Genomic DNA, 23,669 nt, shown 5'->3' on the forward strand with positions numbered 1-23,669 from the left:
TTTACTTTTTTAGAAACCTAAAAAGGATTTCAAGGAACAATTTATTTGGAATGTATAATTATAAAAAAAACGATATTAATAGATTTACATTTAGTATATTGCACAGATACTTTTCATTGCTAATATAAAAAAATGGAATAAATTATTTTAATGACACAAAAGCAGATAATGTAACGTCTTTTACATGTATTAAATATAATTCTGATCATTGGCTAGTCTGAATTGATTAAAATTTATAGAATGATCATTAATTATCTTCTTCTTTAGTCGCCATTTATATTGGGTGTTTCATTCACCATTTCCAACCAAAAAGCATTATGTCTTATAAAAAATTCTTCTTTAATCACGCGTCCCCAATTTTCTGGGTCCAACACCTAAATTAAACATATGTTAAAGAGTTCATTATTATAAATTGTATATTATGTGAGTAAATATTCCTGGAATACCCTGCGAATATCGTTGTGTAATTTTTTATATTGTAAAAATAGATATATAAATTAAATAAATATTTATAAAATTATCTGAAATTTGTAGCTAATCTATCCAGCTGGAATATATTATAGTGCGCACAAATTGAGCGTTTGCGTTTGCAGTACGTTTTTTAACGCAACGCATCTTTGTTTAAATTGAAAGCAGTACGTTTTTTCCTTGTTTTAAAATTGAAACGTGATTTAATTTTTATTAAACAATATGGATTTCTTTAGTTTACAAGATAAGCAACTAATTGCTTATTTTAATTATACAAGGATGAGGAGAACATTATAATTTACAAATAATGCAAATAAAATAATTTAATTACATTTTCAATTCTTTAATAATAAAAATATATGTAAGAATATTAAATATCTTATTAAAATAGTATAATCATACCATCTTGCACAATTTTATTTAATTGGTTTTTGAATTTTTTTATTATAATCACATAAGATGATGTCAAAATATAATATTGTTAGCTCAATAAAACATAGTAAGATATAAATAGTCAATATCTTAAAAAATCAAACACTATTATTCTGTTTATATACATAATATTTTATTTAATTTCTAAAGATAATATTGGCTAAATTATATGTCAATGAATTGAAATCCTAGAAAGGCTTCAAATTTTGATCTCAATAATTAATTATTGTGTCAAAATTTATAATATATATACACTATTAGATCTTAATTGTAACTTCTTCCAATCATGTTACTCCTGATTTTTTTATTTATTGGATTTTCATAACTGTTTACACAATCTCATTTCATAATTTGATTATTATAATATTTATTTGTTTATCCTACCTTAATATATTTATAATAATCTATATATTTTATTAAAAATGCTAAATAAATTTTGAATAGTTTGCTTATTTATTTATATTTTTCAAAATGGACACTATAATATGGAATATTACTTTATAATATGGAATATTACTTTATAATATGGAATATTACTTTATAATATGGAATATTACTTTATAATATGGAATATTACTTTATAATATGGAATATTACTTTATAATATGGAATATTACTTTATAATATGGAATATTACTTTATTATATATAAATAAACATATTTACAAAAATAAATAAACTAAGATAAAATTTATTTAATGTTTGATTTAAAGTTGTTTCTGTTGAATTTGTTGGTGAAAATTCTATAGTATTTTGATCCTTTGATTGCTCCATCAAAGTATGATACAATCTTGATACTACACAATTGAAAAAGTATTTATTTGAAAGGCTCATACTTTCCAAGCCTTCTGCCATTGATTGTAGATAAAATCTAAAATAATATTAAATTTATAGACAAAAAAATATATTTTACTGGCTTTCAGATGGCACCTTTTCCAAAAGAGCCAAAAGTCTTTCACCCATGAGTGCATTTATTTTTAAACCATTAGTCTTTGGTGTAGTTTCTTTAGGACTAAAATTGTCAGTAGTTTTTCTGTCCTTTATCATTGGCTTCATGAATTTTATATATATATATATATTCAACTTCTTTATGATACAGTTGTATCATGCTGTGGAAACTCCATCTCCATGCTAATAAAAATATAATTTATCACTGTTCATATTTTACCTTAAACTAATGGTTGATATCTAAAATTTATTCAAATAATAATATCAATTAATATATTCTAAAATTATATAAATATATTCTAAAATATAATTAATATATTCTAAAATTATATAAATATCAATTAATATATTCTAAATGATATAATATCGATTAATATATGAGATAAATTATCCTTACAATTTTGTATCCATTTTCAAATTTTAGCGCAAAATTAAAAAAGCATTAAAAAAATCAAACCAGTTTGCTTTTTTTAACGCTTGCCGTAAAAAAATCCAATTTGCACAATACCATCTAAAATGCATTATTAGCTTTTAAAACGGAGCGTTGCAACGCTCAATTTGTGCGCACTATTAAATTGCATTCGTAAAATAATTCAAAAATGAAAGATTCCGAATTTCTCACGAATTCCAGAACACTTATTTAATTTTTTTAAAAAAATCTAGATATATTCGAGAGAAAAATTAATATTTTTTTTAGATTAATCCCCGTGAATTTTTTTTCTTACACTTCCTATTGCTCTATATTTCTAAATTTAAGCTTGCTAAAATAAAGTAGGAAATTGAATAATTATTTTTGCCTCTAATTTAATAGCTCAAAATTAAAAATGAAATGAAAACCCAGAATAATAGAATTATTTCTTAAAAATAAAAAACTTAATTGCGCAGAAAAAAATACTAATTGTTCAAGTATAAACGCTCAAAAAATCGTCTTAGATATTTAAGAAAAATAGATATGAAATTCAGTAAAAATTCTAAACTGAGCATTTTTTTTAATTCTGAAAGCGGTCGGTTTAATTTCGTGTTTTAAGAACAAGTTCGACTTTTTAAAAAGTATAAAAAGCCATCGAAAAATCGATTTTGTTTTTGAATGTGTCTTAATTGTTCATAACATGTTTTAGATCTAAATAGGAAGAAAATTGAATATTAAATAACATAATTATTGAATAAAAATGTTATTCAGCTTAGTAATAAGAAATAGGTGCAGTATTTAATAAACATTTTTGTAATAAAGTAAATTTTTATGCTCAAATATATATTGTTTATTTTAATGTAAAGGTGTATCTACATTTCCACATCATGTTATAATAGGTAGATTAACAACAAATTTGATTTGAATAACTTATATACAAATTAAAAGCATTTTATATTAATAGCTCGTCTAGTCTAGTACTATTGGTGTCTGTCTAACAATCCGAAGTCAATGGTTAATATCTTGAAGTGAAATTTTTTCGTATATTTTTTTAAAAATGAATTTGATAAGAAATATTAAAATAATATGGGAATTGTATAATTTTTTAAATTTTATTGGTATTTTTAATGCTAGTTAGATTTATTGTAGATATAATTTTGTAAAAAAATCACTATAAGTAGTTACTTTCGAATTTGATTAAGGCATAGGCACTATAATTAGTTGCATTTTTTTAAATATAATGATCGAATCAGCGTCTACATGAGCGGGAGGGGTAGGAACAGTTTGCATCCTATTTTTTTGAGGGGGTAGGGGGTAAGCTGTTTTAATGGGGGTAGGATAAAAATTTTTGGGGGGTTATCTATTGAATTTTGAGATGAAATAATAAAATTTATTGCTGTAAAAATTATTACTTTTATTATAGTATTATTATAATACAATTCATCGACCAAATCTATATATTGCAAACAATCATACAGATTGTTTTCCAAATAAACTATCCTTTTAAATATAATTTAAAAGGTTAAGATATTTCAGCAAGCTCATAATGCCATAATAATTAATTCATTGTAAATAATGGAGGTTTTAATTAAATTTATTATCTAAAAAATAAATTCTTAATATTCACAAAATATCGATAGTTGGTAGTAGAGATAGATTAATTTAAGTTATCCTTTATAAATTATTTGAAAAGAGTATCAATAAATAAATAGGTGAAAATAATGATAAAGAGGCATCGCCGCCGAAAGCGGCGGGAATTTTTTAAGGAGGTAGGCAAAGGTTTTTGAGGGGGGTTTGCATCCAGTGAAAATCCTGTCATGTAGATGCTGGATCGAATTAATTAGTTACTTATCAAATATACTTCATTCATTATATTTGTATGATATCCCAAATTAAAAATTACAACCAATTATATACACTTCTATCTGTTTTTAGATAAAAAAAAAGTGCACATCTTTTAGTTAAGGTCTAGTAAAATTTATTAATAAATTAAAAATTATTTGTTAAAATATATATTTTTAGATGCTCTATTGGTTGGGAAAGAGTCAATTGCAACTTTTCTATCCCACTATTTGAAATTTTTTCTTTATAATATACTTAAATCTGATTTATAATATTCATCCGATTTTAGATTTTTTTTAATTTAGATTTTAAACATAACATCAACATCGGTCTAAGTCATGAGATTAAAAGATACCAACTAAATATTATATCGTCTGCTTTATTTGTAATTTATCTCAATTTTCTAACTTTATACTCAATGACGCATTTTTTTATAACTTAAAATATAAGAAATAATTTTATTGAACAGTTCCACTATATATCTATGCTCTAGCAACCTATGCTGATTAGCAAAAAAGATCTCAAATAAATCATATATATTTGAATCGACATGATAGAGGATGGTTTCAAAATTAATTTAGCAATTATTATATGATGACATAAAATTCTATAAATATATGAGGATGAATATTTTAATTATATTCTAAATATGACTGCGCCTCGACTAAATAGCCAAAAAAGTAAGAGGAAATTAAGATTTTAAGCATGCTATTCAATATACAATTTTTAATATTTAGCAACGCTCGATTTTTGTTTAAAATAATTTGGATAGAAAAGTTACAATTGGGATGGACGTGTTACGTCGGTAAAACGTATTTGTGATTCTTTCCTAACCATTAGAGAATATAAATGAAAATATGATAATTATTTGATCCAAAAAAATACATGATTAACAAATAATTTTAATTTTTATGTAATAAATTTTATTAAAACTTAAAAAGATGTATATAATTGATTTTTAATTTGAGTTTAAATATAATGAATGAAATATATTTGAAAAGTAGCGAGTTAATTCGGTGGTTATATTTTTTAAAAATGTATTTAATTATAGTGTTTATGTGCATTTATCAAATTTGAAAGTAACTAATAATAGTGTTTTTTGCAAAATTATATCTCTATTTAACTTGCGTTATTTTACTACTTTGTATCAAATTCATTTTTTTTAAAAAACATGGAAAAATTTTACCTTACAAAATATGAGCTAAACCTCGGATTGCTAGGCAGACATAAATAGTACTGGATAGGTAATTAGAATAATAGGGTTTAATTTATATATATTATAAGTTAATCAAATGAGATTGGTTGTTAATCTATTTATTACAATAGTGCTATCATATCAGGATGTGGTAATGTCGACACTTTTATATTAAAATAAACACAATTATGTATGTTTGTGCATAGAAATTAAATTTATTATAAAATTATATTATAAGCTGTATGTATTTCTAACATTTTTATTCTATGTTATTTACTATTAGATCTAAAACAAAAATTATGAGCAATTATAAGACACATTCAAAAAAAAATTGGTTTTTCGATGGCTAGTATACCATTTTAAAAGACGAACTTGTTCGTACTTAGTGCTTGATCGATCTTTATTCTGAGGACCACAAGTCCTGAGGGATCTTTTTATCTTAGGATTTAGAAGTACCTTCTGGATAGATATTTTTATAAAAAACCATGGTCCGGACCATGACGTTCACTATTCATACTTAAAACAAACCAAAATAGGGTATTCTGGTTCAAAAACAAAACTTTTTAGCCTATACTAAAAAGCAATAGGCATTCAATTAAGCCGACCTAGGACACAGCCTTAATTCTTTTTTAAGAAAAAATAAATCAAATAAAATAAAATAAAAATACTTACAGATATTATATTTAACGTAGAATTACATATTTGCTTGATAAATAGATTCTTATCGTTCATCAAATCAATAATGATAGGAACCACACCTAAAATTTGAGCGTGATGCAATAATACGAAAATAAATTTTAAAAAAGAAATAATTCAAAAGCCTTATGAAAAATAGCTTTAAAATCCCGATTTAACGTTTTTTGTACGTACATCTCCTGGTCCAGTTCATAGAAATTTTAACAAAACCAAGGTCAGCTTTTCTTTTAAACATATAATGATAGAAAAGATGGACCTGTAGAAAAAAGATTTGTAATTAGAGCCAAGTGTCGTTAAATGTATTTTGTATTTCCTGCTTAAATAACGTTTAAAATTTTGATCCTTGAGGAACATTAAATCGGTATGGTGGCAGAATATTTGATTATTATAACATTACCAACCGAAATGTGTATAAAAAATTTTTTGATAACAATAAAAGAGATAGGACATAAAAATTACATGAAAGCAAGACTATTATTCTAATACGATACGATAGACTGGAGGATATGCAACAGGCCTATAGACTCATAAATGGAAAGCAATACATTGACGCCAATGGGAGATTATTTATATTGAAGGCACGATATCAAAGTCATTAAAGAAACTATCAATATTAGTCGTATTGTATTTAAATAAATATATATATATATATATAATAAATTATAATTATAAAATATTGATATGATATAATAAAAGTATAACGAAACCTTTAATAAACATTAAAAATACTATTATTGAATGTCCAAATTATAATAATAATGTTGAAGTTTTTAAATTTGATAATATTTTTAAGGGTCCACAATTTTCTGATGCAGAAAAAGCATACGCATTCACGCAAAAATTACCCGAAGAAGAATACCTGAAACTAGAAGCAATATGTACTCCAACAGAATTTTGCAATCCGTCAATCGTACTTGAAAGATTTAAACTATTACACCCAGACAAATCGTATATAACGTATCTAAAAAAATTTAGTGAAGTGGTACAAGATAAAAATGAAACATTCAGTAATTGGGTAACTAGATTATGTATGTTAAGTAATAAATACAGATTCAGTATAGAGCAATCGAGAAAATAAAAATATTTTCAACTAATAAAGAGATACGTCAGAAAATTTCACATATAGAAAGTATAGATATACTAGAGATAATAAAAATAGGGAGATTGAGGAAGAGTATGATTAAATAATTTTGATAACATAAAAATAGAAGGAGACACTACGGAAATAAGACAAATAGAGATGCAGAGAGTTAAACAAATGGATACGGATAGAAGAATGATGAAATACGATGATCACAATAAAAGGATTAATGCGCAAACGAATAACGTATACAGAAATCAATGGAAACCTAGGTACGATAATTATCAAAGAAACAATTATCAAGGAAATAATTTTAATCCGCGATTTCAAAACAATTTCAATCCACGATATCAAAACAATTTTAATTCGCGACATTCAAATAATTATGAACCAAGATATCGAAATTATAATCCAAGAGTTTACGATAATGAAAGGGGGTATAATGGGCCAAGATCATATTATAGACATCAAAACGAATCGAGATACATACCAAGATACAATAATAATCAAAACAATAATCAGTCATACAACAACAGATATAGAGGCAATAATAATAATCAATCCAGATATTCGAATAATATAAATACCGTTGATATAGAAGAAATAAAAGAGGATAATAATGATAAAAAGGAACACAGTTTATTTAACGTTGACGTGAATAATATGGATGATGATGACAAGGCAAATGACGCTTACAAAGTTACGATATACCTTAATGATATACCGAAAGTCAAGCAGATCGACACCTGCTCGAGGTATTCATTATTGCCGATTAATATTGCAAGAAAGATAGGAATCAAAGTCTTAAATAAATCGGATACGAAACTTACTGGCTATGATGGAAAAAGAATAGAGGTGTTAGGAATTGTTCAAATAAAAGCGATATATGAAGGCAAAACTTAAAATGTAGTCCAAAGTGACAAGATTGCACTTCTGGGAAGGACGTGAATAAAAGTTTTCAGAAACATAAATCGAGGAAAATAATAGTGACAGGTTAGAAAAGTTGATGAAAGAATGCAACTCAAAAATTAACAAAAAACCTATATATCGAAGTGATGTTAAGTTACATTTGAAACAAGATGCAAAACCAAAAATTATACCACCAAGACGCGTTCCATAGAAAAGACTTGATTTAATAACAAAAGAATTACAAAAATGATAAGATAATAGAACCAGTAGATGAAGTACGATGGGCAAGTCCACTCACTCCAGTTTATAAAAGTGATGGATCACTAAGGCTATGTGCTGATTTTAAAAATACGATAAACCCTGTATTAAAGGACTTTAAATATCCGATACCACGTATTAATGATTTAATTTCAAAATTATCGAAAGGAAAAAAATTTACAAAAATCGACTTCAAAAACGCGTTTCTTCAAATACCAATATATAAAGAATCTAGAGATTTACTTACAATATCAACACACAAAGGTTATTATAGATTTAGGAGGCTACCTTTTGGTTTAAAACGTCATCAGCAATTTTCCAATGTAGGATAAAAATTTTGGAGATATGAAGGATATAATATTTTACATAGATGATTTACTGATAACTAGTGATAATGATACAGTACATCTCAACAACATAATAAAAGTCTTCGACAAAATAACAAAATATGGACTTACACCAAACTTTAACAAAAGTGTGTTTATGAAGAAGGAGATAAGATTTTTGGGACATGATATAGACGAAAAAGGCATACATCCGAACCATTACAAACATGCCAAAACCAACAACAAAAGAGGAGTTAGCAACATTTTTAGGCATGGCCAGTTATTACAGATAATTTTTGTGTAACTTTGCTTTAGCAGACCCGTTATGTAAAATCGTTAACAAAGAAAAGTGGATATGGGAAGATGCACATCAGAAAAGTTTTGATGATTTGAAAACGTTGATTAGTAGTCCGCCAACTCTAAATTTTTACAATCCTGAATTGCCTAAAAGAATTGCTACTGACGCTTCGGAAAAAGAATTAGGTGCAGTATTATTTCACATTGAAAGCGATGGTAAAGAAAAACCTATAGCATTTGCGTCGAGAACTTTATTGAAAGCTGAAACAAATTATACAAATATTGAAAGAGAAGTTCTATCTATAATATATGCAGTGAAAAAATTTCAAGAATATTTGATTGGGACAAAATTTACGATAATAACAGATCACAAACCGCTAATATATGTTTTCAAAAACACTCAAAGAAAATACTTCAATATCAATGCGATTACAAAAGTGGAATTTAGCAATGGGAACTTATGATTACACAATAATACATAGACCGGGGAAACAGAATTTAGTGCCAGATTGTTTATCAAGATTACCATTAACAAATACCGAAAGTGCGATAAAGATTATAGAAGGTGAAAAAATTGATGACAAATTATGGGACATCCCAAAAAACTTCAATAGAATAGTTAAAGAAACAAATAAGGATGAAGAATTAATGGAAATAATTGATAATATTAGGAGTAACAACCCGATAAAAAATAAAACGTACAAAAATATGGAGATGGAATTGAGCTTGCTAAAAGATTGTCTTAATAGTATTTTTAATGTTTATTAAAGGTTTCATTATACTTTTATTATATCATATCAATATTTTATAATTATAATTTATTTTATATATATATTTATTTAAATACAATACGACTAATATTGATAGTTTCTTTAATGTCTTTGATATCGTTTTGCCTTCAATATAAATAATCTCCCATTGGCGTCAATGTATTGCTTTCCATTTATGAGTCTATAGGCCTGTTGCATATCCTCCAGTCTATCGTATCGTATTAGAATAATAGTCTTGCTTTCGTGTAATTTGTATGTTTAATCTCTTTTATTGTTATCAAAAAAAATTTTTATACACATTTCGGTTGGTAACGTTATAATAATCAAATATTCTGCCACCATAATAAATTTTAATGGAGGCACCAAAAATTTATATTTTAAATTTATTTTATTTTATTTTATATCTCTCTACACTGAAAATTTACAGTCTTTATATACATTTTTACAAGTAAGTTTTTTACATATAAGTTTTTAAAAGGTTATATAAATCTATTTCAAAAAAAACGAAAAAGGAAGAATTGCGAAAAGGTCATTTCATTTAAAAAGAAAAAGTTTTGTCATTCAAAATATATATTTAACACTATATATTTTTTTATAATGTTACAAGATTAAGATAAAATATTACTTAACTTTCATGATTGATAATCTCTTTCTGTATGTAATCGTAATGCATCATACGATAAAACGCGTACACTAATTGGCACACGAACTCGTCATCCTCTTGTTTCGCTATTTATTTTTTTAAGTGAAAAATGACAAATATTAAATAAATGCTAAATCAGGTTTATATTCTTTTCAGCATTTTTCTATTTATTCAAGGTATAATTTTTTATTACATTTCATCAAATCGGATAAAATATTTAAGATTCTTTGTTGGACGAAAAGGGTGGCAAAGGAAAAATCCTTAGATATCAAAACGTTCAACAAGACTACGGTGTTTAGGAGCAAAAAGTCGTCATTTTTACTTCTATCTGTTTAAAAAAAGAGATAACTAGGTGATTTATGATAAATGTTTTAAAATATAAATAATATTAGTAATAGTAATTTTTTCCCCAATTAAAAAATAATTTTGAATCTGTCAAAAATTTTTAACATGATTCAGTTATGAAAATTTTTATTAAAGGTTCGCTATCAAATTTAACGCTAAATAGACAATAGAATCCCGATTCTCTATTGATTAATAAAAATATTTAAGGTTAATGTATGACTCAAGAATAAAATATTCATTTTGATTTTAATGAGGAAAATTTTTCTAGCCTCCAGTGCAAAAGTTCTGATACTTTTGGCCTACTCTTCATGAATTTAGCCAAGTCAAATTAGCATATTTAGCGAATGGTAAATTAATCAATGTTTTATTCAAAACTTAGATTTCATGGCCAAAAAATATTATATAATTTTATAAAAAAATAATATCTAATCTTACTAAAAAATATATAATATTTGCAATTAAATCAAGTTGTATTAAGATTGAATGAATAATAAAATATTTAGTATGCTCCAATGACATAATAATACATAGATTGACGATTCATTCATTTAAATGTATATCAGTACAAATCAGCTGGTGGTCATAGATCTTCATGGGGTGGGCTGGCATGCAGTCTAATATTATATTTTCTAGCGGTCCTGGGATTTTGAAGAATTTTTTGGCTAGTGCATGCTTGGGCTTAAATTTTTTAAATTTAAATTTGACTTATTTAAAACACTTGCTAACATTTAAAAAAAATATTTCAACTTTTTTCTTCTTATGATAATAAACTTCAGTATTTTAAATAAAATGAATGCTTAAATACTTTAATATTGTATATTTTAATGAAATACAAAAAATTAAATTTTTGAAATTTATGATGGGTTTGAGAATTTTTTAAAATTTTAAATATAGGTCGAAAAAATTTTTCCAATGCGGCCCTGGGTCAGGCTTGATCAAAATAAGGCCCATGAAGGTTTTTTCCGGTGGTACGCCATCTCGATTTATAAACAATTTGTAGATTAAAATTTTATGAAAACCTTTTTTAAAAAATAATCAAGATTCTACAAGAAATCAAAATGGCGCGTCACCATCTGATTTTTATTCAAGGAAATGAATAATTATATTCACGTCAATTATTTTTTAAAAAATGTCATGAACTAAGTTGGAGAAAATCCTGTTTTCGCTAAATCGAAACCTGAAAAAATTTTTTAAAACAATTTTTTAAAAAAAACAGGATTTAGAAAAGCTAAAATAGGAATTTGTTTTAAAAGTCTATATCAAAATTTTCTTTCTTTTATAAAAGGAAATAAACATTCTTTAAACGAATATCAAAACTACGAAGGAAATGTTTCGAAAAAAATGGCGATATACAAAAATAACTCTAATGTGTAGTCAGCAGAGGGGGGGGGGGCATCTAACAAAATACTTTTATTTAATAATGTTAAATATTGTTTTTGAGAAATCTAAATGTCAAAACGCGAAAATAGAAATATTTTTTTTCTTTCAAATTTATTTTTTATATAGATATAGGACAAAGGGGCAAAATTTAAGGAAAGGCCGAGCTCAGGTTTAGGAGATATGGTATTTCAATCATTAATCAATTGTAAAAATTCGTAATAAATATTTGATAAAAAGTTCATTTTTTTTAAATATAAAAGTTATTTGAAATTTTATGGAAAAAAAGAGAAAAATTTGTATCCAATATTATAATTTTATATGAATATATATTTATACACTGAAAACAGGACTAAATAAAAAAAATTCAAAAACGAAAATGGTACATATGTAAATATGTCAAAAAAATGCAATCTTACAAAAGATAGCTTGTAATAATAGAGGATATAGGTATATAACTTGGAAAATCTGTTCATAGGGAGAGGAATATTATTTAGCGAAATATTTGTAAAATCCCAGATGATGTTATATCATACTATATTTAATTGATACATATCCAAGCGTCAATCCTATAAATCTGTTGTAAGCAAGCTTTTCTACGCTCGCTTTACAAATAAAAGAATAATTTTATTAAATTAAAGAAAACTAGAGGTGGTAGCAATGGCTCGTTCGAAAATTGAATATATCGAACATAAATTCGATCCAATGCAGTTAATTTTTGAAGTGTGCTTTTCCACATTCATGACAGTAACGGGGTGGGAACAGGGACTCAAAAAATGGCCTTCATTATTTGTTCCAGATCTCTTCCGAAATTTAACAAAAATAATAAATAAATATATTTTTTATAACATTGACAAGATTGCACCTATTACAAAAAAAATCAAAAAATTACCATTTTCCAATATAGCGATTATAAAAGTGACCAGATTATTTAACAGGGACACATCTTTGTCAATGGCGCGAGTCAAAGAATTAAAGCAATTCAAATCTTCCAATAGGGCATTGATCAAAGCTATGACTTCGTTCTGATAAGTGTTATTGAATGACTCTACATCAGCTGCGACAACACTAATAATTAAGGGTTTTAGGTGATCCTACGTTTTATTATTTTTTTCATAAAAATGAAAGAAAAGTAAATTGTGTGATAAATAATAGCACTTATTTCTTTTTTCAACCCTTGAGCGGTATATAAGGATTGGGGGGGGGGGGTACAGTGTGCAAATTATCTGGTGACGTTATTTAAATATTTTTATTTTATTCTTTTAAATGGATAAAAAACTAATATAAATTCACCAGCTGATTTGTATTGAATGAGCCATAAATAGCAGTTTCAAAATGGAGGAGGCCACCCAGCCACTAGCGTTTTTCACCTTACCACTCATGGGTTAACATTGACTGGAGTATTTGATACATTAATTTTTAAAAAAAAGCAAAATCTTTATATATTCCTTGATTTATTATTTATTATCCTACTGAAAATCAGCAAAATCAGTTGATGACATTGGTGTAAAGAAAGGTCGAAAAAATAAAGACATTTATTTTTTTAATTTTTGTAATTGACATTTATAGACGTTTGTCAACAACTAAATAATTTTTCCTTTCGAAATAAAGGGAAAGTGTTTTTTTACGATGGGGATTTTTTTTCTTTGTCTAATGTTCGTAATATACTGATTTAACAATTGTTTTTATACTTTGAAATATATGTGTTTTTACAGTAAGTATTTAAAAAAGCAATTTAAAAAGAAAAAATTATAAAACCTGAAAGTTTAAACGAAGTGATTGGTGCATCGATAAGTTCCCAAAAAATTTGATCAGTAAGGCGTTGCGATTTTGTATGGCATAATCTAGAAGGCAAAGAACGGCCGCCTTGTTCTGGGGCGATAAAATGTCGAAGCAATTGGTTTGGTTTGTTGTCACGTTGATCAGCAAGGCGGGCAAAATTTTTTCGAATGCCAATTTGTGCTTTCGGGTCGTCGATTTTCGCGGGTTAACCAGGGCATTAATTAGCTATCGATAATCATGTATTAATGGAATATTTAAAGGATGAAGGAGGCGAAGGTGATTCTTTTATTTTTTATTACTTCCAAATTAGGGTGTTTTATTCTTAAATATAGTGTCGTTAATCAGCTAAGCCGAGTTATCTCGAACATAGCTGACCCAAATAAATTTTGGGTACGGTCGTTTTATCATCAAGTCCGGGTCGTTTATTTCGACTTCTACTCAAAGTTTGGCAGTTTTTTTAACCCGACCCAAAATATGGGTCGTTTTTTAAGAAGACCTAAAGTTTGGAACGCTTTTTTTCACTTGATCCAATTCTAGGTCATTTTTTTGGACGAAAATCTAACTAGGGTCGACTCCAATAAATATAATAATAAATAACATTTAGATATTATTATGGGTGGGATAATTAAAGCTTCTTTTAATTTTGAGGCTAACTCACTTATGCGCGTCTCTAGATTTTAAGCGGTCAAATTAAAATTTCAGTGAAGAAGAACAATAGAAAAGTGGCAATTGTCATAATCGTTATTTTTTAACTTTTTGAATTGTTTGATGTAAATGGGTAAAAGTATAAATTGCAAACATGTTAAATTAAAATTTCAGTTAAGATGTATCACAGAGGAGTAACAATTATCATAATCGTTTTAAACTTTTTTGAAGCAAATATGTAAAAATATAAATTATAAACAGTTAAATTAAAATTTCAATAAAGATGTACCATAAGATAATTGTCATAATCATTATTTTTGAAGATTTTTGACGCAAGTAGGCAAAAATTAAAATTGTAAGCATGTTAAATTTATATTTCGGTTAAGATGAACCCAGGCGCGTACGCAGGAATTTGGTCTGGGGGGGGGGGGGATAATAAATTTTTTTAAGAAATAATATTTTTAATTAAAAATACTAAAGCATAAATTTATTAGGATTAATAACTTTTCTAATACACAATTTTAAACTAATGTGAATTAAAAAAATTATATATATAAACCGGCATTTAAATATGAATCATAAAATATAAAGTGAATATAACTCACGATATGAATCACCTAAATGACCCAAAATTGAAATTTGAATTTTTTGAGCTTTTAAAATATATAAAGTATAAAAAATTTAAATGTTGTAAATATAAATTAATACACAAAAAGTTTCTTAGGAATAATTGTATTTTGTATGTTTTGAGCTAATTTTTCAATTATCAATCCTTGCTTGGCGTTAAATGTCTATGAATATTCAAAAGATCCAAATCATTCAATCTACTTTCAGATGTTATATTTCATAGGTATGTTTTTCACAGACTTGCAGGCCCGGCCCCTGAGCCGGACCGTATTTTAATTTTTTTAAATATACCCGGGCCGGGCTCGTAATTTTTTTTTTTAAAAACACCCGGGCTGGGCCTGAAAATTTTTTAAGAAAAAATATCCGAGCCGAGTTGTATATTTTAAAACCAAATATTTGAAATCGCCATTATTAGCTATAAATATCAAAAATAAATATAATTTATTTTAAAAAATTCGGGCTAAGCCAGCCAGGCCGGGCCTGAAAATTTTTTTAAAAAAAACCCGGGCCGGAAAAAATTTTAAAATAAAATCTGGGCCTGGTCCTGCAAATGGTACCTCTGCAAGGCTCTGTTATTCTTCTTAAAAAAGTGAATGTTCTCTCATTAGTTTACTAAAGAGCTGCTAATATATATATAACCATTTTAATAATTGGGAGTATAATCTAAAATGTGTTTGAAATAAAAAGCATCCATAGCATTTTTTGGGACTGTATCAACCATAGTTAATCTTTTAATCATAGTTATTCAGCTAATAAGGCATCATAAGATATTTTAACATCTTCATGATAAAAATATAACAAATATTTATATTTTTTTCTATCACCATATGAAAAAGGTTGGGAGAGGGGACATTTGTTTTATAATACTCTTCTACTGATCCTATATTAATGTTTTGATGATGAGCTTGCTTGCTGCAAGTCGAGGGGGACAAATATTTAACACGTATAGTTCTGCTTTTGACTCAACAATAACATATAAAATATGAAATTCTTCAACAACACTAGCTCTATTTCCTTGAGTTCTAATAAAATGCTCTCCGCTATTCTCATCTTCTTAATCAAGTCAATGTTATGTTTTTGAAAAGTATTACATAAAATAGTTGTATAATTAAATAATACATTCTAATGAGAAAAAAAATTAGGAATAAGTATTGAATCCAATAATTTTCTTGCTTCTGAGGAAATATTTCTTTCAAGCCATTGTGATATTTCAGTAATAGCATTAATAATCAGCTCTTCTAACTCCAAAATAGCTGTTACTGTGGCGGAGACTCGATCTCGTTGGACAAGCTTGCAATTTTTTTCTCCCTGTTGGACAAGGAGTCAGAGATAATTATTATTTTATTAGAAATTTAGATAAATATTACGCCACTAAAATTTGAAAATAATAGGTAAATTACGCCAAAACTTGAAATCGAAATTGATTGATAAAATAACTTAGTAGATGAATGTGATAAATAAATGTAATTAAATATATATATATATATATGTATATATGAGATAAGAATAAATATTAACAAATATAAATTAATATTAACAATAATATTTTTGAAAAATATAATCCGGCATCTGCATTTTTTGGCTTTGGGTGGGATTTGTCCCCCTGCCCCCCCCCCGCTGCGTACGCGCCTGGATGAACCACAAGAAAATGGCAATTGTCACAATCGTTATTTTTAATCTTTTTTGCCTGAAATGAGTAAAAATATATATTGTAAAACATGCTAAATTAAAATTTCTACAATAAACCATAGAAAAATGATTCCGCCATTACCCCAGAAAAAAAGATTTTTCATGATTGAAATCATTATCATATAAATATGTTTAGAAATTCTTAAATATTTATTAAGGGTTTAAAGTTAGTCACAGTATCAATTGTAATGAGTGCCTAAAAAATTCATTTTAAGCGAAAAAATCGAGCAAACTTTTTTTAAACTTTTAATTATTAAAAGATGTTTTATGCTATAAAATTTTTCCAAGGTGTGCTGATTTTTTTTTACAAATTTATCATAATTAACCGTCCGTTTTTACAAATTTCAAGAATTAAAATGTGAAGACTCTCCGGAATTCATATAAAACAAGAGTAAAATTATATCCAGTATTGATTATTCATAAATTGGTATTTCAGGAATATAAGCATAAACATTGTTTAAGCGTTTGTGGGGACTTACGAAACTATTTGTTGGATTTTAAAAAAAGGACTCATATTTTGAGTCGGATCGAAAAAACGACCACAACTTTTGAATTTGTAAAAAAAGACCCGAACTTTGAGTCAGAGTTGAAAAAACGGCCCAGATTTTGGTTAAGGCAGCTTTTTTCGGTTTCGACTCGGTCGAAGTCGAAAGGAATTAAAACACTATTTAAATATAAAGAATTTCAGTTCAAAATTATATCGTGTACATAAACGCAAAATAATTTGTTTATGTTAATAACTTCATTTTTCATCTATTGATCTTTTTTTTAAAAAAAAGGAGCCTTAACAAACAATACAAAAAAATATATTATCAAAAAAGCTTAGGAAGGAAAGAAAAATCTGATATATACATTATCCTTACGAAAAGTAATATATGAGCTTTTGAAAAAGTGGGGTAAAAAACGAATAATATAATATATTTATACTCGATTAATAATGATAGAGCCATTGAATCGTGTTATGCAGTTTTGTTCCAGAGAAAAATTGTACAAAATTTTGACAATTTTATTCAATTTTTCGTTTTCTGTCATTATATATATTTTTTTGAATAAAAAATAGAAATGACAAAAAATATTTTTTTTAAAGGGGGGGAAGGTGTAACATGTGAAAGTAAAATCTGTGAGATTCTGATATATAAGGTTACCCAAATCACACGTCTAATAACGCATGAAATCGAAATTATGAGATTTCGATCTTTATCGATTTTTTTTAAATTGTGTAAAATTTAGACGTCAGATTTGAATGAAACTGTCAGGTTGAAGACATTTTTATATAATGCTTTTTAATTTCAAATCCGTTTTTTCTGTAATCATATTTCCTGCATTTCAAAATATATGTGAAGTTTGTTTTAAAGACCAATGTATTTAAAGCGATAAAAATCAAAATTTCATAATTTCAATTTTACACGTTATTTATTAGCCATGTGATTTTGATGGTGTGAGATTTTAAAATCTCATAAATTTCACTTTCACGCGTTAAACTGGAACTAGAAACCTATCCTAAACTTCTTGAACCGAAATACCTTTTAAAATTTGAAGAAATGCTAACCGGTTCTAACAAAAAAAAGGTACAAATAATTTGTATGTATATGTCGTAGGGGATTTAGCAAAATCAGAATTATGCTCAAGGGCGGATTACTCAAAGAACTAGAGCAACTATATTAGAGATGCACTGGATCCGAATTTCCCCGATTTGTATCTAGCGGTTTTTTAAAATTTTAGGATGGGCACATAGGTGGAAAATTTGATCCGATATATCACCGGGGATAATCAAAAAATTCAGGACGGTACCGACAAGACGAGAAATTATATCCCGTATATCATAGTAGCTGACTGAATAATTAAAAAATTCCAGATCCGCTAATGGTTCTGTGAAGATTTGGGTCTAATACGTCTTTAGTCAGGAAATAGACTCAACTGAATATATTATTGATTTTATCGATGTATCCTGATTTAAGCATAGCGATTCTTAATTTACAATCGAAGGACATGTTCAGCATCAACGAGAGCATATTGTTGTGAAAGGACTCGTCCGTGTGTATGAGATGACCGGAAATTAAGAAGTTGCCCAAATTTTTCACTAAATCATGTTCACCCTAGTTTTATTAAAAATAAAATATGAAAATACATGAAATATCGTGATCTGCTTATTTAGTTAAAATATTTTTTAAAGAGAAATTTTATAAGGCCTGTGTAGATTTTGCAAAAAAATGACTCATTTTCTATATTTTAACTCAAGCCCCCGCTGAGAGTTAAAAAATAAAATTCTTGTTTCTCCTTTACTTTTATCAAAAATAAAGTGATACATTGTTCTAGGATTTGGGGATAGGACAAAGCAATGACATTAATGCTAAACCTAGACTGAAATTGAGGGTTACATCCTAACAATATTGACAAAAAATGAATGCAGAATCATGTTAAGCTTTTCAGGGAGATTTAGAAAATGATAGTATTTATTTTTTAAAAAAATTTTTTTTATACTACGCGTATGCGCCCTTGGTGAATATACATTATTTTTAAAAAATGAATGCAGAATCATGTTTAACTTTTTTGATAAGGCGCATATTTTAGTCAAGTAAAAAAATTATATTTTTTAAATTTTACTGTTACCATTTTTTTTTAAAAAAAAACATTTTCTAAATCATCTTATAATGCTAAATACGATTCTATATTAATATGATATAAATTAAGCTTCTTTTCCAAGGGCGCGTATTTTAGTCATGCCCAAAAATTTGACCCTGAGTTTCAAATAGACTTGCAGAACTCTAGTACATATACAATGGGGTAGTAAATTTTCTGCACATGTTCTATCCCAATCAATTATAGACAAAAAATTAGAGCCTATATAGTAATGTGGTTACATGGTTAGTTTTGCACTACCATGACCATGGTTTTTGGTTGAAAAAATGAACCAGATCCAAATCAACCAAAGGGTCAATCTAATCAACCAAATCCATAGACCCAAGCATCAACCCACCAATTTAATATATTTTATTGTGAGTATTTTCCTTAATCATATTATTATGCATAAAGGATGAGGAAATAATTACCTTTCTTTAATATTATATTTAATTCTTTTTTTACAAATGGTGTTCTCTTCTTAATCTGAAAATATTGTATAATTTTTACCTTACACTAGCAACTCGAGTTGTGATCATTATATAATAAATTTTTAGACATTTGAATTACAAAGTTTTATCTCTGAATTTGATGAATAGATAAATTGGAGGTTTTTTAAATGAATGCAAAATTTTTCTCACTGGGTGTGCAAAAGTCTGTACATGGTCCTGATTCTACAGATATTAAAACTAAACAATATTTTTAATTTTATAAATTAAGACAACATATTCTTGCTCAATTTAATTAAGAATTTTAAATTTTACTATATAAAGTTATTAATTTTTCTCATATATGAATTAAAATTAAATTTTTTTAAATAAAAAATTATTGAGAAAATATCTAAAGAATTAAAAATTGAATGAATTTTTTTTTATTTACTCTATATATAAATCTGGGTGTTGGTCCCAATTAGATGACAATAAGTAAGATATATATATAAATAAATATACCGGAAGAAAAAGTATTATTATTTTACAGTAGGGTATAAGAGGGGGTGGGGGTATTGAATTTATATTGATAAATTTATTAATACTAATTAGATTAGGCATATTGATGTTTTCAAATATAGTCCTCTAGGCATAAAAATATGATTGAGAAATATTTACAATAAAATATTGTATTAAGTTGGTTTTAGGTTGGTGCTCAGGGATATAGATTTGGTCAAGCAGATCAACCCATTTGGTTGGGTTGTGTCTAGCTCATTTTTTCAAACAAAAACATGCTAATTCAACCCAATTAAGGCTGCATTTAAAGTGAAGACAGATCCGTTTTTTACATCCGTTCCGTCAAAAGTCAATCTCATTAAAAATGATATATATATTTATTTATTTCCATTTTTAAAAAATTATAATTAACATTATAACACTCTATTAAATTTGCCGGATCCATTTTAAGATGGAAGGTATCAGAACAGACACACTTTGAACATATATATATCATTTTTAATGAGATTGACTTTTGACAGAACAGATGTAAAAAACGACTCCATCTCCACTTTGAATGCAGCCTAAGGAATTTAACAACATTGTAACTTCACATTTGAGTTAATAATTTTCTATTTATATGTCTATGAAAATAAAATTAAAAAATAAGATTTACATATTTAATTATCACTTCCTTGTAAATGCTCATGTTAAATAGTAGGTGAATTAACAATGGTCCTATTTGATTTTCAATTACATCTTTAACAGTGGACAAAATATTTAAGGTAGGAATTAGCTCAAGTTTGCAAAGTAAATCTATGTAATGTTTACATGAGTTGTGATCATCAGTGTAATATATAAATAGTTGCAAACAATCTACATAATAAAATAACAGAGTAATCCTATATTTAATATAACTTTGCAATATTGTTTTCTCCTTATCCTTAATATCCAGGATTTTGGGCAATAACTCATTTTGATTAACATGCGAATAAGATTTTGTAATGGAATAAAATATCTATACATGATGTAATTTATATGGAAGCTCAACTATAATTAAACTTTTAAAAAAATTTCTATAATTTTTAAACTAAAGAGTTTTTCTGTAAAACATAAAAATTTAGCAACTGTAACAAATAATGATGTTGAGTATAAAGTAACATCATAATCAGTTGTGTTTTGATTATTCAATATTTTTATAATGATTTTCAAGAGAGTTTCTATTAATATAAATTATATATTTTAGTCAATAATAGTGTCTACCATGCTCTACAATAATACACATATTTGAGGAAGAACTACATGATTGCAAGAGAAATTTTAAACATTTTAGCTGGGAAGATTTATTCTCATATAGTAATTCAATATGCTCATCAATAACTTCAGTATTGATAATATTGCTGTTAGCTAAAAGATAAAAAATACCATTTTAGATAAAAAATACCATTTTAGATAAATGTGTTATATACTTGAACTAATTTCTCCTTTTAACTTTATGCTATTGGTTGGAGAGTTGATTCTTTTGATTAAAAAATTTAGCAAATGCTTCAATTCCTTTTTATGGCCATAAAGTATGTCAAACTTCTCAATAAGTTTGAAAGATAATATATCAGGATCAACGTTTTTTGAAAGATTTAATAATTTTATCCTAAAATATCTAGCATATAAAAATTAATATATATTAAAATACGTTTTAATATCTTGTTCTTCTTTATTCTCTGATTTTATAATAAGAGCATTATCTTTCGGGTGCGCGTCAATGAGCATTCGCATTTTTATCGATAAAAGTTACATCATTCATTCATTCATTCATTACCACGCCAGATTCATCACTCACCAGGAGTTGAAGCGTGCATCATGTATTTTCACTAGTATATAGATCCCATACATGATGTCTACCCGTTTTATTATAGTGGACGGTACCACTATGTAGCTAGTTAGCAAAGTGAAGAAGGAAGAAGTACAATAATGACGATGTATTAGTTCCGTTACAGGCAGAATAGTGTTAAGGGGGAAAAAAAATAATGTCATATAATAATGTACCTGCATTCTTAAGTGGTATTTAGTGAGGCAACAAAAAATAATAACCCTTATATCTTGGTAAGTATTGAGAGTTTATGTTAAGTTTGCATGAAGAGTCTCTTCCTTGTTTGTTGTTCGGTGTGCCAAATATCGTATGTCCTGTAGATCTTGTATGTGCTGTGCCGATATTTGGGTTCGTCCAAGTTATTGGTTATTATTATAACCAGTGTACCTTCTCATTGTTCATTATACAACTAATGGTCTCGTAATTGTTATCGTTATCGTCGCCGATATCGTGTGTCCAGAAAAGAAAGGTCGTGGGTTAATAAAGGAAGTTAAGTTATGTTGTTGTTGTTCAGGTTATTATCATTATCAAACATACTTTATTCTATTTATTGCAAGAAAGTAAAGGAGAAGAACGGTTTCAATATTAATTTAAGCCACATTTTAACATGTATTGTAAATGTTCTTTTAGGTGTTTCTTGTTTTTGCTGAGTGCCATAAAATCTGCAAACGAGAGGTTAATCAGGTCCATATCTTTCAAACATTTCGCCAACCAATAGTATTTAGGAGTTTTCTTTCTACCGTCAGGGCACCATTTCAAGGACGAGAATATCATATTTTCCTGCGAGTGTCTTAAGCTATGGCCTAGTAATTCTAGTCTCCTCAAGGGTATGAGACGATTGATTGGTAGGATGTCGCATCTATTACATAGCGTTGTATTTGATGTGTTGTAGTTTATAAATGTCTGAATTGTGTTTATGTTACTTTTTGAGTCCTGCCAAGTCTCCAGGCCGTAGATAAAAATGGGTACAATTAGGGACTTGAAGAGTCTTATTTTTAAATTAGTTGATATTTGGTTGGATGACCATAATTTCAACAGTTGATGATAGCGGAGTCTAGCATTATTCGTTCTCGATTTCGTATCTAAAAAATCTGGTACCTAGGTATTTAAAATCTGACACTAATTCTAACGTATTACCCTCATAGTTAAAGGGGTTTAAGTTACTCGCATCGGTATTTGAGGTGATCAGCTTGGTTTTTGTGTAGTTAACTCTTAAACCATATCCATCACAGTTATTGACAAATAATGATAAAATATTTCTTAATTTGTATTCTGAGTTGGTTAGAATACATACGTCGTCGGCATAACATAGAAAGTTTAGAGAGTTATGCATATCATTGAGGTGCTGTTGATCACTGTAATATGTGTTGAGTGCATATTCCTGTTTAAGGGATTTATTTAGGATATCATTCATTATTACATTAAAAATAATCGGTGAAAGGATGCATCTTTGTTTGAGACCCCTATTTGCTTTAAAAGGTTGTGATTTCATATTTAGATGTTGAGGAACTACGCTATGATT

The 23,669-nt window shown here is 27.0% G+C and overlaps 2 protein-coding genes across 8 annotated transcripts; both read right to left on the reverse strand.

Moving 5' to 3' along the window:
• Positions 1–96: 96 nt before the first annotated feature.
• LOC135931026 (kinesin-associated protein 3-like) lies at positions 97–22,103 on the reverse strand. 7 transcript variants are annotated; one of them, XM_065467874.1, is made up of 12 exons: positions 21,544–21,578; positions 21,343–21,500; positions 21,199–21,298; positions 20,957–21,156; positions 18,657–18,834; positions 17,666–17,763; positions 13,754–14,002; positions 12,888–13,089; positions 10,467–10,601; positions 10,261–10,359; positions 5,966–6,051; positions 97–374 (listed from the first exon to the last, which is right to left on the reverse strand). In XM_065467874.1, the coding sequence occupies exons 1-12, from the start codon at positions 21,563–21,565 to the stop codon at positions 264–266; spliced, it is 1,638 nt and encodes a 545-aa protein (XP_065323946.1). In that variant the 5' UTR covers positions 21,566–21,578; the 3' UTR covers positions 97–263. The 7 variants fall into 7 exon arrangements, 6 of the variants coding, with proteins under 6 accessions (XP_065323946.1, XP_065323952.1, XP_065323947.1 ...); XR_010572910.1 differs by having other exon boundaries at positions 348–374; positions 10,256–10,359; XM_065467880.1 differs by lacking the exons at positions 20,957–21,156; positions 21,199–21,298; positions 21,343–21,500 and adding exons at positions 21,750–21,928; positions 21,971–22,103 and having other exon boundaries at positions 104–374; positions 21,544–21,687.
• Positions 796–2,141, reverse strand: LOC135922292 (uncharacterized). Its single transcript, XM_065456694.1, has 5 exons — positions 1,984–2,141; positions 1,813–1,937; positions 1,736–1,770; positions 1,580–1,696; positions 796–809 (listed from the first exon to the last, which is right to left on the reverse strand). Exons 1-5 carry the CDS (start codon positions 2,005–2,007, stop codon positions 796–798), a joined length of 315 nt encoding a protein of 104 aa, XP_065312766.1. The 5' UTR covers positions 2,008–2,141.
• Positions 22,104–23,669: the final 1,566 nt, after the last annotated feature.

Source organism: Gordionus sp. m RMFG-2023, chromosome 1 (assembly GCF_954871325.1).
Source record: "Gordionus sp. m RMFG-2023 chromosome 1, tfGorSpeb1-WG-v2, whole genome shotgun sequence".
Taxonomy (NCBI): domain Eukaryota; kingdom Metazoa; phylum Nematomorpha; class Gordioida; order Chordodea; family Parachordodidae; genus Gordionus; species Gordionus sp. m RMFG-2023.

Bases quoted from the DNA above. Each gene is read 5' to 3' on its own strand.
- LOC135922292 (XM_065456694.1), bottom strand. From the start codon at position 2,007: ATGATACAACTGTATCATAAAGAA. The intron at 1,938-1,983 runs GTTGAATATATA...CCAATGATAAAG, and splicing joins TACAACTGTATCATAAAGAA to GACAGAAAAACTACTGACAA. The intron at 1,771-1,812 runs GTAAAATATATT...ATATTATTTTAG, and splicing joins AAGGTGCCATCTGAAAGCCA to ATTTTATCTACAATCAATGG.
- LOC135931026 (XM_065467874.1), bottom strand. From the start codon at position 21,565: ATGTGTATTATTGTAGAGCATG. The intron at 14,003-17,665 runs GTATAAATATAT...GATTATCGATAG, and splicing joins GCTCTATCATTATTAATCGA to CTAATTAATGCCCTGGTTAA. The intron at 10,360-10,466 runs GTAATAAAAAAT...AAAAATAAATAG, and splicing joins TTTATCCGATTTGATGAAAT to CGAAACAAGAGGATGACGAG.